This window comes from Bos mutus, chromosome 20 (assembly GCF_027580195.1).
Source record: "Bos mutus isolate GX-2022 chromosome 20, NWIPB_WYAK_1.1, whole genome shotgun sequence".
Taxonomy (NCBI): Eukaryota; Metazoa; Chordata; class Mammalia; order Artiodactyla; family Bovidae; genus Bos; species Bos mutus.
Genome location: NC_091636.1, coordinates 31,706,434 through 31,721,229, shown reverse-complemented (window position 1 = coordinate 31,721,229; position 14,796 = coordinate 31,706,434). Strand labels below are relative to the sequence as shown.

General features: G+C 39.6%; 1 protein-coding gene across 5 annotated transcripts in view; it reads left to right on the top strand.

The window, feature by feature from the left end:
• Positions 1-13,619, top strand: part of GHR (growth hormone receptor) — a 312,019-nt gene extending 298,400 nt beyond the window's left edge. For all 5 annotated transcript variants that reach the window (XM_070357599.1, XM_070357600.1, XM_070357602.1 and 2 more), the window contains one exon: positions 10,597-13,619. In XM_070357599.1, the coding sequence (XP_070213700.1) occupies positions 10,597-11,568 (972 nt within the window). In that variant the 3' untranslated portion in view covers positions 11,569-13,619. The remainder of the gene's footprint in view (positions 1-10,596) is intronic.
• The last annotated feature ends 1,177 nt before the right edge of the window (positions 13,620-14,796 follow it).

Genomic DNA, 14,796 nt, shown 5'->3' with positions numbered 1-14,796 from the left:
ATGTATCACATTTAATTTTTTGTATTCCTTCTGGGAAAAGTTTTTAAATAATACATCCCTTAAAATTATGAGGATGTCTTACGTATTTAAAAGCTCTTGACTTCTGAATCAAGATGACAGAGTAGTAGAACATGAAGCTCACCTCCTCCCACAAATTTATCAAAAATACATCTACATACGGATTGATCCTCAGAGAATATCTACTGAACACTGGCAGAAGACATCCAAACTCTGGAAAGGGCAAGAAAATTTCCATGTAACTGGGTAGGGCAAAAGAATAAAGAAAGAAACTGGAAAGGGACTCCACCCCAGGAAGTCCCTTCACTGGTGGGGAGATCAGCCAGGACAGAGGGGGAGCTTCAGAGCTTTAGAGAAGAACACAGGAACAGGTTTGTAGCAGCTAGCATGTAGAGAAACCTGAACAGATGGTCAGTGCCACTCCCCTGCACTCCCCAGCCAGAGACCCATGTCCACTGGTGCAGGCTGGGTGCTGAAGCTCAGGCTTCAGAGATTAGACCCAGGGAAAGGACTTGGGTTGGTTGTGTAAAAACAGCCTGAAGGGGCTGCAGTTTGGTGTAACCGCACCTGAGGATGTATATGGTGGAAGCCTGGACTGTCTTAGAGGCCAGGCACCGTTGTTTGGGTGAGGGTCCCTGCATCTGCTCTCAGGTAACAGGCACCCCCCTCACCAGCTCCAAGAGCTATCACAAGCCACTACCCACCCCCTACACTTCAGGAGTGGTCATGAGCTGACACCACCTTCCTTGTAGACTCAAGGAGCACCTCACCACCTCTGCTCCCAACACGTGCTCCAGGGGCACACATGAGCCACCACAGATTACCTGAGGATTGGGCACCAGCTATCACACTTGCACACTCTCCTTATCAAGGGAATAAGGCCAGCAGATACTGAGGGAAAAAATGACAGGCATCCATAATAAAAACAAACTACTAGAGTGGATTGCCATTTCCCTCTCCAGGGGATCTTCCCAACCCAGGGATCAAACCCATATCTCCTGCATTGGCAGGCATATTCTTTACCACTGAGACACAAGGGAAGCCTCTGACTGTGTGGATCACAATAAACTGGAAAATTCTGAAAGAGATGGGAATACCAGACCACCGGATCTGCCTCTTGAGAAATCTGTATGCAGGTCTGGAAGCAACACTTAGAACTGGACATGTAACAACAGACTAGTTCCAAATAGGAAAAGGAGTACCTTAAGGCTATATATTGTCACCCTGCTTATTTAACTTATATGCAGAATATATCATGAGAAATGCTGGGCTGGATGAAGCACAAGCTAGAATCAAGATTGCCAGGAGAAATATCAATAACCTCAGATATGCAGATGACACCACCCTTATGGCAGAAAGTGAAAAGGAACTAAAGAGCCTCTTGATGAAAGTCAAAGAGGAGAGTAAAAAAGTTGGTTAAAGCTCAACATTCAGAAAACTAAGATCATGGCATCTGGTCCCATCACTTCATGGGAAATAGATGGGGAAACAGTGGAAACAGTGAGAGACTTTATTTTCTTGGGCTCCAAAATCACTGCAGATGGTGACTGCAGCCATGAAATTAAAAGACGCTTGCTCCTTGGTAGAAAAGTTATGACCAGCCTAGACAGCATATTAAAAAGCAGAGACACCACTTTGCCAACAAAGGTCCATCTAGTCAAGGCTATGGTTTTTCCAGTAGTCATGTATCGATATGAGAGTTGGACTATAAAGAAAGCTGAGTGCTGAAGAATTGATGCTTTTGAACTGTGGTGTTGGAGAAGACTCTTGAGAGTCCCTTGGATTGCAAAGAGATCCAACCAGTCCATCCTAAAGGAGATCAGTCCTGAGTATTCATTGGAAGGATTGATGTTAAAGCTGAAACTCCAGTACTTTGGCCACCTGATGCAAAGAGTTCACTCATTTGAAGACACCCTGATGCTGGGAAAGATTGAAGGCAGGAGAAGAAGGGGACAACAGAGGATGAGATGGTTGGATGGCGTCACTGACTCAATGGACATGAGTTTGAGTAAACTCCGGGAGTTGGTGATGGACAGGGAGGCCTGGTGTGCTGCATTCCATGGGGTCACAAACAGTCAGACATGACTGAGAGACTGAACTGAACCAGTAAAGCCCACTAAAAATATTAAACCCACACAAACTACATAGGAAAAATGCCACATATAAATAGTCCTCTAAGACCATAGATCATTAATTCTTCTAAACTCACAGAATAAGAGAAATAAGTAAGATGAAGAAGCAGAGGAACAATTCCCTTTTAAACCGAGAGAATTCCCCTGAAAGAACAATGAAACAGACCTCTTCAGTCTAATAGACATCTACTTCAAAAAAGAAGATAATGCAAATACTGAAGGAATTAAGACAGGCTGTTGACAGAAATGCAGAGTACTGTAAAAAGAAATTAGAAACTATAAGGAAGAACAAAGAAATAGAAAACTCATTTGCCAAGATGAACACTAAACTAAAAGCAATGAATAGCAGGAGGAATAATGCAGAAAAATGAATACGTGACCTGAAAGAAAAAATGATGGAAATCAACCAATCAGGACAGCAGACAGAAAGTCAAATTGAAACAAAAACAAAAAAAAAATGAAAGCAATATAAGAGACCTATGGGATAATACAAATCTTGCCAAGTGAAAGTCGCTCAGTCATGTCCAACTCTTTGCGACCCTATGGACTAAATAGTCCATAGAATTCTTCCGGCCAGAATACTGGAGTGGGTAGACTTTCCCTTCTCCAGGGGATCTTCCCAACCCGAGGATCAAACCCAGATCTCCCACATTGCAGGCAAATTCTTTACTAGCTGAGCCACCAGGGAAGCCCAAGAACACTGGAGTCTTTCTTCCCTTGCCAATTTATGCATAATAGGGATTCCAGAAGGGGAAGAAAGAGAAAAGGGTATTGAAAATGTATTTGGAATGCTGAAAACTTCCCAAACCTAAAGAAAGAAACATCCAGGTATAGGAAGCACGGAGTCCCAAACAAGGTAAACCCAAACACACCAAGACATATTATGATAAATATAGCAAAAGTAAAATAGAGGATTCTAAAGGCATCAAGAAAAAAAAAAGAGTTGATTACAAGGGAACCCCCATAAGGCTATCCACTGATTTCTATACAGAAACACTGCAGGCCAGAAAGGAGTGGCAAGATATAGGTTCAGGATGGGGAACACATGTATACCTGTGGCAGATTCATTTTGATATTTGGCAAAACTAATACAATTATGTAAAGTTTAAAAATAAAATAAAATTTAAAAAAAAATGTTAATCCCCAAGAAAAGAAAAAAAAAAAGTCCTGAAACGGAAAAAGCTGCAATCTAGGATGTTCTACCCAGCAAGATTATTATTTAGAATATGAGATGAATTCCTCAGACAAACAAAAACTAAAAGAATACAGCAATACTAAACCTGCCCTAAAGGACTTCCCTTCTATTGTTTTTCTCTATTTCTTTGCATTGATCACTGAGGAAGGCTTTCTTATCTCTCCTTGCTATTCTTTGGAACTCTGCATTCAAATGAATATATCTTTCCTTTTTTCCTTTACTTTTAGTTTCTCTTCTTTTCTCAGCTATTTGTAAGGCCTCCTCAGACAATCATTTCACCTTTTGCATTTCCTTCTCTTAGGGATGTTCTTGATCATTCTCTTATGTACAATGTCACGAACCTCTGTCCATAGTTCTTCACGCACTCTATCAGATCTAATCCCTTGAATGTGTTTCTCACTTCCATGGTATAATCATAAGGGATTTAAGTCATATCTGAATGGTCTAGTGGTTTTCCCTACTTTCTTCAATTTAAGTCTGAATTTGGCAGTAAGGAGTTCATAATCTGAGCCTTCCTCAGTGATCAATACAAAGAAATAGAGGGAAACAAAAGAATGGAAAAGACTAGAGATCTCTTCAAGAAAATCAGAGATACCAAGGGAACATTTCATCAAAGATGGGCTTGATAAAGGACAGAAACGGTATGGACCTAACAGAAGCAGAAGATATTAAGAAGAAATGGCAAGAATACACAAAACAACTATACAAAAAAGATCTTCACGACCCAGATAACCACGATGGTGTGATCACTCATTTAGAGCCAGACATCCTGGAATGAAAAGTCAAGTGGGCTTTAGGGAGCATCACTGTGAACAAAGCTAGTGGAGATGATGGAATTCCAGTCGAGCTATTTCAAATCCTAAAAGATGATGCTGTGAAAGTGCTGCACTCAATATGCCAGCAAATTTTGGGAAACTCAGCAGTGGCCACAGGACTGGAAAAGATCAGTTTTCATTCCAATCCCAAAAAAAGTCAAAGCTAAAGAATGTTCAAACTACCGCACAATTACACTCATCTCACATGCTAGTAAAGTAATGCTCAAAATTCTCCAAACCAGGCTTCAACAATACATGAACCAAAAACTTCCAGATGTTCAAGCTGAATTTAGAAAAGGCAGAGGAAACAGAGATCAAATTGGATCATCAAAAAAGCAAGAGTGTTCCAGAAAAACATCTACTTCTGCTTTATGGACTATGCCAAAGCCTTTGACTGTGTGGATCACGATAAACTCTAGAAAATTCTGAAAGAGATGGGAATACCAGACCACCTGACCTGCCTCTTGAGAAATCTGTATGCAGGTCAGGAAGCAACAGTTAGAACTGGACATGGAACAGCAGACTGGTTCCAAATCGAGAAAGGAGTACATCAGGGCTGTATATTGTCACGCTGTTTATTTAACGTATATGCAGAGTGCATCATGGGACATTCTGGGCTGAATGAAGCACAAGCTGGAATCAAGATTGCTGGGAAGAATATCAATAACCTCAGATATGCAGATGACACCACCCTTAAGGCAGAAAGTGAAGAACTAAATAGCCTCTTGATGAAGGTGAAAGAGGAGAATGAAAAAGTTGGCTTAAAGCTCAACATTCCAAAAACTAAGATCATGGCATCTGGTCCCATCACTTCCTGGCAAATAGGTGGGGAAACAATGGAAACAGTGTCAGACTTTATTTTTTAGGGTCTCCAAAATCACTGCAGATGGTGACTGCAGCCATGAAATTAAAAGACGCTTGCTCCTTGGACGAAAAGCTATGACCAACCTAGACAGCATGTTTGCAGAGACATTACTTTGCCAACAAAAGCCCATCTACTCAAAGCTATGGTTTTTCCAATAGTCATGTATGGATGTCAGAGTTGGACTATGAAGAAAGCTGAGCGCCAAAAAATTGATGCTTTTGAACTGTGGTGTTGGAGAAGACTCTTGAGAGTCCCTTGGACTGCAAGGAGACTAAACCTGTCAATCCTAAAGAAATCATTCCTGAATATTCATTTTAAGGACTGATGCTGAAGCTGAAACTCCATTACTTTGGCCACCTGATGCGAAGAACTGACTCATTGGAAAAGACCCTGATGCTGGGAAAGATTGAAGGCGGGAGGAGAAGGGGACAACAGAGGATGGGATGATTGGATGGCATCACCAACTCAATGAACATCAGTTTGAGTAAACTCCAGGAGTTGGTGATGGTCAAGGAAGCCTGGCATGCCACAGTCCATGGGGTCACAAAGAGTTCGACACAGCTGAGCAACTGAACTGAACTGAATGGACTTCCCTACCTAAAGGGCTTCCCTGGTGGCTCAGCTAGTAAAGAACCCACCAGTCAATGCAAGAGATGCAGGTTCAATCACTGGGATGGGTAGACACCTGGAGAAGGAAATGGCAAACCACTCCAGTATTCTTGCCTGGAAAATTCCATGGATAGAGGAGCCTAGCAGGCTATAGTCCATGGGATCACAAAGAGTCAGACATGACTGAGCGTACACACGTACAAAGGAAATATTGAAAGGCCTTCTCTAAAAGAAGTAAGAATATATAGAGAAGAGGAAATCACAGTTAGAAAGCAAATCACCTAAATAAGCCAGTATACAGATTTTTTTTTAAATGTCTGTGAAAGTGATGATAACCGAAATGAACAGAAAAAGGATGAACATGAAGATATAAGAGGACATCAAAATCCTAAAATGTGGGAGAAAAGAGTACAAAAATGTAAAATTTTTTAATCATTTCCTAGAACATGTTTGAGCCTGTGTGATTACTAGTCTAAGGCAGGTAGAATATAATATGGTATATACATACATGAAAAACAAGGTAACCACAAATTAAGAACAAACAACAGATTCACAAAAACCAAAAAGAACATAATACAAAAATAATTCAAACCACAAAAAAGAAGGGGGAGGGGGTCAAGGAAGAAATTTAAAAATCAGTGGGAAAGCAGGACTTAAAATAGCAATAAATACATATCAATTAATAATTGCCTTAAATGTCAGTGGACGAGACGTCCCAATCAGAATACACAGAGTGGCAGACTATGTGAAAAAATGAGAGCCTACATTATGTTGCCTACAAGAGACCCAGTTTAGAGCAAAGGACACACAGATTGAAAGGTGATGGGAGAAGATTTCATGCAAATGGAAATGACAAAGTGGGAATCACAATATACATGTCAGACAAAACATACCTTAAAGGCCATAAAAAAGATAAAGAAGGACACTATATAAAGATAAAAGGATCAATACAAGAAAAGAACTTTATACTCATCAACATAGATGCAATAATGTTGCAGCACTCAAATACATAAAACAGATCCTAACAGATATAAAGGGAGAAACCAACAGGAATACAGTAATAGTACGAGACCTTTAACACCCTACTCACATCAGTGGACAGATCTTCTAGACAGAAATCAAGGCAACAGGGATCATAAATGACAATGATAGAACAGTTAGACCTAAATGATATTTTCAGGACATTATATCCATAAGAAACAGAATACACATTCTTTAAATGCACATGAAATATTCTCTAGGATTGACCACATGCTGCTGCTAAGTCGCTTCAGTCGTGTCCGACTCTATGCGACCCCATAGACGGCAGCCTACCAGGCTCCCCCGTCCCTGGGATTCTCCAGGCAAGAACACTGGAGTGGGTTGCCATTTCCCTCTCCAATGCATGAAAGTGAAGTCGCTCAGTTGTGTCCGACTCTTCACAACCCCATGGACTGCAGCCTACCAGGCTCCTCCGTCCATGGGATTTTCCAGGCAAGAGTACTGGAGTCGGGTGCCATCGCCTTCTCCAAGGATTGACCACATACTGGAGCACAAAAACAGGCCTCAACAAAGAATATAGAAATTATCTCAAGCATCTTTTCTCACCACAATGGCATGAAACTAAAAGTCAACCACAGAAAAAGAAATGAAATAAAAATGATCACAAAGCAATATGCTACTAAAAAACCAATGAGTCAATGATGAAAGTAAATTTAAAACTACCTTGAGAAAGATGACAATGAAAATACAACCATACAAAATCTTTGAGATGTAGCAAAATCAGTTCTTAGAGGGAAATTCATAGCTATACAGGCCTTCTTCATCAAAACAAGAAAAAAACCTAATCTACTACTTGAAGTAGAAAACGAACAAACAAAACATAAAATCAGCAAAAGGAAGGAAACAATCAAGATCAAAGAGGAAATAAATAAAATAGTGATTAAAAAATAGAAAAAAAATCAATAAAACCAAAAGTTCATTCTTTGAAAAGGTAAACAAGATTGATAAACCTCTGGCCAGGCTCACCAAGAAGAGAGAGAACCCAAATAAACAAGAAATGAGAAAGGAGACATAAAAACTGATATCACAATAATAACAAAGACCACAGGGAATGCTATAAACAATTATACGCCAACAAATTTGACAACCTAGAATAAATGGACAAGTTTCTAGAAACATACCCACCAGATTTGAATCACAGCCCACCAAAATTGAATCAAGAAATAGATAATTAGAAAAGACCAATCACTAGAGGTAAAATGGAATATGTAATTTTAAAACTTCCTATAAAGAAAAGTCCAGGACCAGATGGCTTTACAGGTGAATTCTACCAAACATACAAAGAAGAAATAACACTGATCCTTCTCAAAAGCTTCCAAAACACTAAAGAGGAGTTCCATTAGTTCCAAAGACATTCTATGAAACCACCCTAATACCAAAACCAGACAAACACCACCAAAAAAGAAAATTACAGGCCAATCTTTGAGGAATATAGATGCAAAAATTCTCAGCAAAATATTAGCAGACCAAATCCAAAAGCAACAACAAAAAAAAGATCACATACTACAACCAAGAGTCATTCCAAGTTCACAAGGATGCTCAACATACACAAGTCAATGTGATACATAAACAAAAGACAAAATCACATGATCATCTCAAGAAAAAAGACCATCTGACAAAATTTCACATCCATTCATGATAAAACTCTTACCAAAGTAGGTATAAAGGGAACATATCACAACATAATAAAAGCCAAATGACAAACCCACACCCAATGTAATAGCCAATGGTGAAAAACTGAAAGCCTTCATGCTAAAATCTAGAACAGGACCAGGATGCCCACTCTCACCTCTTCTATTTAACATAGTATTGAAAGTCCTAGCCACAGAAATCAGACAAGAAAAAGAAAATTTATCCAAGTTGGAAGGGAAGAGGCCAACTGTTACATGCAGATGACTTAAATATAAGGCATTTTACCATCAGAGCTTCCCTGGTAGCTCAGACAGTAAAAAATCTGCCTGTAATACAGGAAACCTGGGTTCAATCCCTGGGTTGGGAGGATCCCCTGGAGAAGGGCATGGCAACCCGTTTCAGTATTCTTTCCTGAAGAATCCCCATGGACAGAGGAGCCTCCTAGGCTATACTCCATGGGGTCACAAAGAGTTGGACACGACTGAGCAACTAATACATACATACCATCAAGCTCCTAGAAGAGATCATAGGCAAAACATTCTCTGACATAAATCATATCAATGTATTCTTAGGTCAGTTTCCCAAGGCAATAGAAATAAAAGCAAAAATAAACAAATGGGACTTAATCAAACTTACAAGCTTTTGCACAGCAAAAAAAAAACCATAAAGGAAAAGAACTTACATAATGGGAGAAAGTATTTGCAAATAATGAGACCAACCAGGGCTTCATTTCCAAAATATGAAAACAGCTCATACAACTCAACAACAATAAAAACCCAATCAAAAACTGGGCAGAAGACCTAAACAGACATTTCTTCAAAGAAGAAATACAAATGGCCAATAGGCACATGAAAAGATGTTAAACACTGCTAATTATTAGAGAAGTACAAATCAGAACTACAACGAGGTACCACCTCACACCAGTCAGAATGGCCATCATTAAAAACTACAAATAACAGATGCTGGAGAGGATGTGAACAAAAGGGAACCCTCCTACACTGTTGGAATGTAAGTTGGTACAGCCAATATGGAAAATATTTATAATATGGAGATTCCTCAGAAAACTAAAGAATTACCATATGATTCAAGCTTTTTGTTGGCAGGAAAGCTATGACAAACCTAGACAGCATGATGAAAAGTGGAGACATTACTCTGCCAACAAAGGTCTGTATAGTCAAAGCTATGGTCTTCCCAGTGGTCACATACAGTTGTGACAGATGGACTGTAAAGAAGGCAGAGCACCAAAGAATTGATGCCTTCAAACTGTGGTGATGGAGAAGGCTCCTGAAAGTCCCCTGTACAGCAAGGAGATCAAACCGGTCAATCTTAAGGGAGATCAATCCTGAATACTCATTGGAAGGACTGATGCTGAAGCGACAGTATTTTGTTCATCTGATGAGACAGCCAACTCACCAAAAAAGTCCCTGATGCTGGGAAAGATTGAGGGCAGAAGGAGAAGAGAGCATCAGAGGATCAGATAGCTGAATGGCTTCACTGATGCAATGGACATGAACTTGGGCAAACTTTGGAAGATGGGGAGGGACAGGAAGGCCTGGCGTGCTGTGGTCCATGGGGTCACAAAGAGTCAGACATGACTGGTGACTGAATAACAGCAACAGTGATCCAACAGTCCCACTTCTAGACATATATCCAGACAAAACTCTAATCCGAGAAGATACATGCACCCCTGTGTTCACAGAATCACTATTCACAATAGCCAAGACTGGGAAACAACCTAAATGTCCATCAACAGATGAATGAATGAAGATGTGGTACATATATACAATGGAGTACTACTGAGCCATTTAAAAAAGAATGAAATAATGCTACTTGTAGCAACAAGGATGCAACTAAAGATTATCATACTAACTGAAGTAAATCATAAAGAGAAAGACATATAGCATATGTTACCACTTATATGTGGAATCTAAAATATGATACAAATGAATCTATGTACAAAACAAAAACAGACTCACAGACATAGAGAATAGACTCGTGATTGCCAAGGGGGAGAGGGTTGGAGGAGGGATGGTGTGATGTTGGGGTTAGCAGATATATGCTATTATATATGGAATGGATAAACAAGGTCCTTCTGTCTAGCACAGAGAACTATGTTTAGTATCCTATGATGAACCATAATGGAAAATAATTTTAAAAAAGAAAAGTTCTTCACTAATGTATTTGTTACATGGTTTGTTATATGATTTTGTTACTGATTAGACTCAATATTATTTGTTAAATCAATTGTTGTTAATTTATTTTCATAGATCTTCTTTTTCTATTTTATAGGAAGGAAAATTAGAAGAGGTGAATACAATCTTAGCCATTCATGACAACTATAAACACGAATTCTACAATGATGACTCTTGGGTTGAATTTATTGAACTAGATATTGATGACCCTGATGAAAAGACTGAAGGGTCAGACACAGACAGACTTCTGAGCAATGACCATGAAAAATCACTCAATATCTTTGGGGCAAAGGATGACGACTCTGGGCGTACCAGCTGCTATGAACCTGACATTCTGGAGGCTGATTTCCATGTCAGTGACATGTGCGATGGTACCTCAGAGGTTGCTCAGCCACAAAGGTTAAAAGGGGAAGCAGATATCTCATGCCTTGATCAGAAGAATCAAAATAATTCACCTTCTAATGATGCTGCCCCTGCTAGCCAGCAGCCCAGTGTTATCCTAGTAGAGGAAAACAAACCAAGACCACTTCTCATTGGTGGAACTGAGTCAACTCATCAAGCTGTCCATACACAGCTCAGCAATCCAAGTTCATTGGCAAACATTGATTTTTATGCCCAGGTAAGCGACATTACACCAGCAGGAAATGTGGTCCTTTCCCCAGGCCAAAAGAATAAGACTGGGAACCCCCAGTGTGACACGCACCCAGAAGTGGTCACACCCTGCCAAGCTAACTTCATCGTGGACAACGCTTACTTCTGCGAGGTAGACGCCAAAAAGTACATTGCCCTGGCCCCTCACGTCGAGGCTGAATCACACGTAGAGCCAAGCTTTAACCAGGAAGACATTTACATCACCACAGAAAGCCTTACCACTACAGCTGGGAGGTCGGGGACAGCAGAACATGTTCCAAGTTCTGAGATACCTGTCCCAGATTATACCTCCATTCATATAGTACAGTCTCCACAGGGCCTCGTACTCAATGCGACTGCCCTGCCCTTGCCTGACAAAGAGTTTCTCTCATCATGTGGCTATGTGAGCACAGACCAACTGAACAAAATCATGCCATAGCTTTTCTTTGATTTCCCATGAGCTACCCATTGAATGGCACAGGGTTGGCTGGGGCATGAATGCTTAAACCAAAACAATGTTTAAACTTTTTTTGGGAGGGGGGTGAGTTGAGGGTGGGGAATATGAATTCTAAATGCCTTTTCCTGAAATGTTGAAACATTATATTAAAAAAAGAAGAAGAATCCTTAATCAGATAAATATTCCTGTTGTGAATTGTAAATACTTTAAAGAACTGTCTCAAAGACTGTTTAGTGGCAGTAATTGTCTTGTTATTGTGGGTGTTAATTTTGTGCTACTAAGCATTGAATGGCTATGTTTTTTAATGTATAGTTAATCATGCTTTTTGAAAAAGCAAAAAATCAGGTGGCTTTTGCAGTTCAGGAAGATTGAATGCAAATTATAGCACAGGATAATTTTTTTTTATAATTGGGAACTAAAATTATAGGTAAGAAGAAATAGTTTGGATATGTAAAACATTTATTTTGGCATAAAATGGATAAAGATATTTTTAATAATTTACACTTTAAGCATGGCTATTTTATATTACACTGTACATGGTGTACTGTAGTTCATGCCAACCCATCTAAAGAATGTAATAACTGCAGTCTAAAGCTGGTTTAATGCTTTGGTCAATGCACCTGAAGAAAAACTAGTTTTTTACAAGGCCCTTTTTATACCTCCTAAAACTCTTTAAGTGATTCTGAAATGATTGTAGTTACCTGCATTATTGGAAAGTGCTCATCTTATCTGAATTTGTAAACAAATATTTGTTAATTTAGAAAACTTTTAAATGTTTGCACAAGTCAACTTACCATGAACCAAAAAAAACAAAACACACACACAGAAGAATAACAACAAAAAAAACCTTTTCTTACCCAAGTTTTGGTTCATGTCAGAGGGCTACATACTAAGAGAAGTAGAAATTACAGCTTGTTCCTATTGACCAGGATGCTTAATCACTGCAGTGCCCTGGAAAAAAGTGTCTTAGCGCATGCATATCATAAGAGTCAAGCCTTAGAACCTCCACCGCAATGTCTCGTATTTCATATTTATCTAAGGAAGGAATAGGAACAAGAAGCATTTTGTAAGTTGAAGCTGGTCAAAGTGAAGTTAACCAGATCATGGAATAAAAGTTCAAGAAGTAGGTTTTTCTTTCATAGCCTCTAGCCAGACACATGCTCATTGTTAGTGATAATGAGAAACAAACCAAAAAAAAAAAAACAAGATTTTAAATCCCGAAAGATAACTCAAAAATTTATTTAAACCCATAGCAGAAACTTTCTTCCTCACCACATCTTTTATAGGATTTATTTAAAGCAGTGAAATGAGTTTCATCATTTTTTACCTCCTCTCCGAGTGAATTGGCCTTAAAGCTGGTAGTTAGAAGAAAATGAGGTCTGAGTAATTTATAAATTATTGCTCAATCCCTGAATAAATTAAACATCATTCACAGGAGCATTGGGATTGCTCCGCAAAAGGTTTGTCAAAAAGAGAAGACTCATCTCACTCATGAATGCTTCTCACTTTAAGTATTTTTTTAAAGTTAATAAAACTTTAAAGTTAGCTTTAACTTAAAAAGCATATTTGCCATTTAGCTCAGACCTTTTTAGAAAATAAGCTTAATGGTTGGTAATTTTAAATTCCTTCTTTCTTGCAGGAAGGACAGTGAAAAACTAAAATTGGGTGTTTAAAGTTCAATATGTTACTTGTAATAAATGTTCAATAGGTTTTCTGCTATCTTGCTGCTATGGTTTTCTCTAAGAGCTACATAATTTAGTTTCATAGACAATTTCATCTATGTAGAACCTAATTCAACTTAAAACTGTGTGTTTGGGGAAACTATCTTACCATTTCACAGTAGGCTGACAACATTTCTATAGCCAAAAATAGCTAAATACCTCAATCGGTCTCCGAATGTCATTTTGGTACTTTGCTGGCCACACAAGCCATTATTCACTAGTATGACTAGTTGTGTCCTGCAGTTTATATTTAACTTTCTTTATGTCTGTGGATTTTTTTCCTTCAAAGTTTAATAAATTTATTTTCTTGGATTTGTGATGGTATCCTTCTGTTATCAAACACCACAGAAAAACATCCTCAATCAGACTGCATACTCTTGAGTTCTTCTCCTTGTAAGGAGAACTTAGCACAGTAGCTTAAACACAGTAGCAATGTGTGTGATTTTTGATCTGGGCTGAAATACAGAAGCAGAGGAAACAGCTCCTTATTTCTTCTTCTTTTTTTTTTTTTTTTAAGGAAACAAGAGCCCAGCACAAAAATATCCTGCTGGATTTCCTGGACTCTTAGAGCCATATTTTGGATGTGTCAAAGCATGCATGACACATGCGGGGGTGTTTGTTTGTGAGAAGGGGGAGAGTTTAAGCCTGTTGCCTAGAAGGGAAAAACAGCTCTCCCTCTACCATTCACACATTAGAAGAAGTCAGTTTGTCAGACAAGCCCCTTGTCATAATGGGAGACTGATAAGAAGTCAAGACTGGGAGGGAAGCTAGTCAGGCAGGTTGTGTAGGACCCTGAGAACAGGAAACCCATGAGGCAGAGATTCTTCCACAGAAGGTTCCAGCTCCTAGAGAGATGAAATTGTGATAAATTCAAATCCTATACACACCAGGTGGGCAACCCACAAACAGGAAAATGATTGTATTTCAGAGATTCTCCCACAGGAGAGACAGTTTTAAGTCCTGCATCAGGCTCCCTAGCCTGGGGGTCTAGCATTGGGAGGAAGGGCCCCCAGAGCATCTGGCTTTGAAGGCAACTGGGTTTGATCACAAGACTTCCGCAGGACTGGGGAAAATAGAAATTCCACTCTTGGAGGGCACATACAAGGTCATATAAGCACATACAAGGTCTTGAGAACCCAGGAGGAAAAGTAGTGACCTGGAGACCCTGGGTCAGACCTACCTGCTTGTATTGGACGGTCTCCTGCAGAACCAGCAGCAGGTGGCTGTGACTCAGTGCAGGGACAAAGACACTGGTAGCAAGAGTTCTGGAGGGTACTTATTGGCATGAGCTCTCCTGGAGGCCACCATTTTCTTACCAAGACCTGGCCCCACCCAACAGCCTATAGGCTCCAGTGCTGGAACACCTCAGGCCACACAACCAACAGGGTGGGAACAGGCTGCCTAAAGTTTTACTAAGCCCACAGCTGGTCACTAAACACAACCCTTGACATGGCCCTGCCCAGAGGAGGAACAAGACCCAGCTTCATCC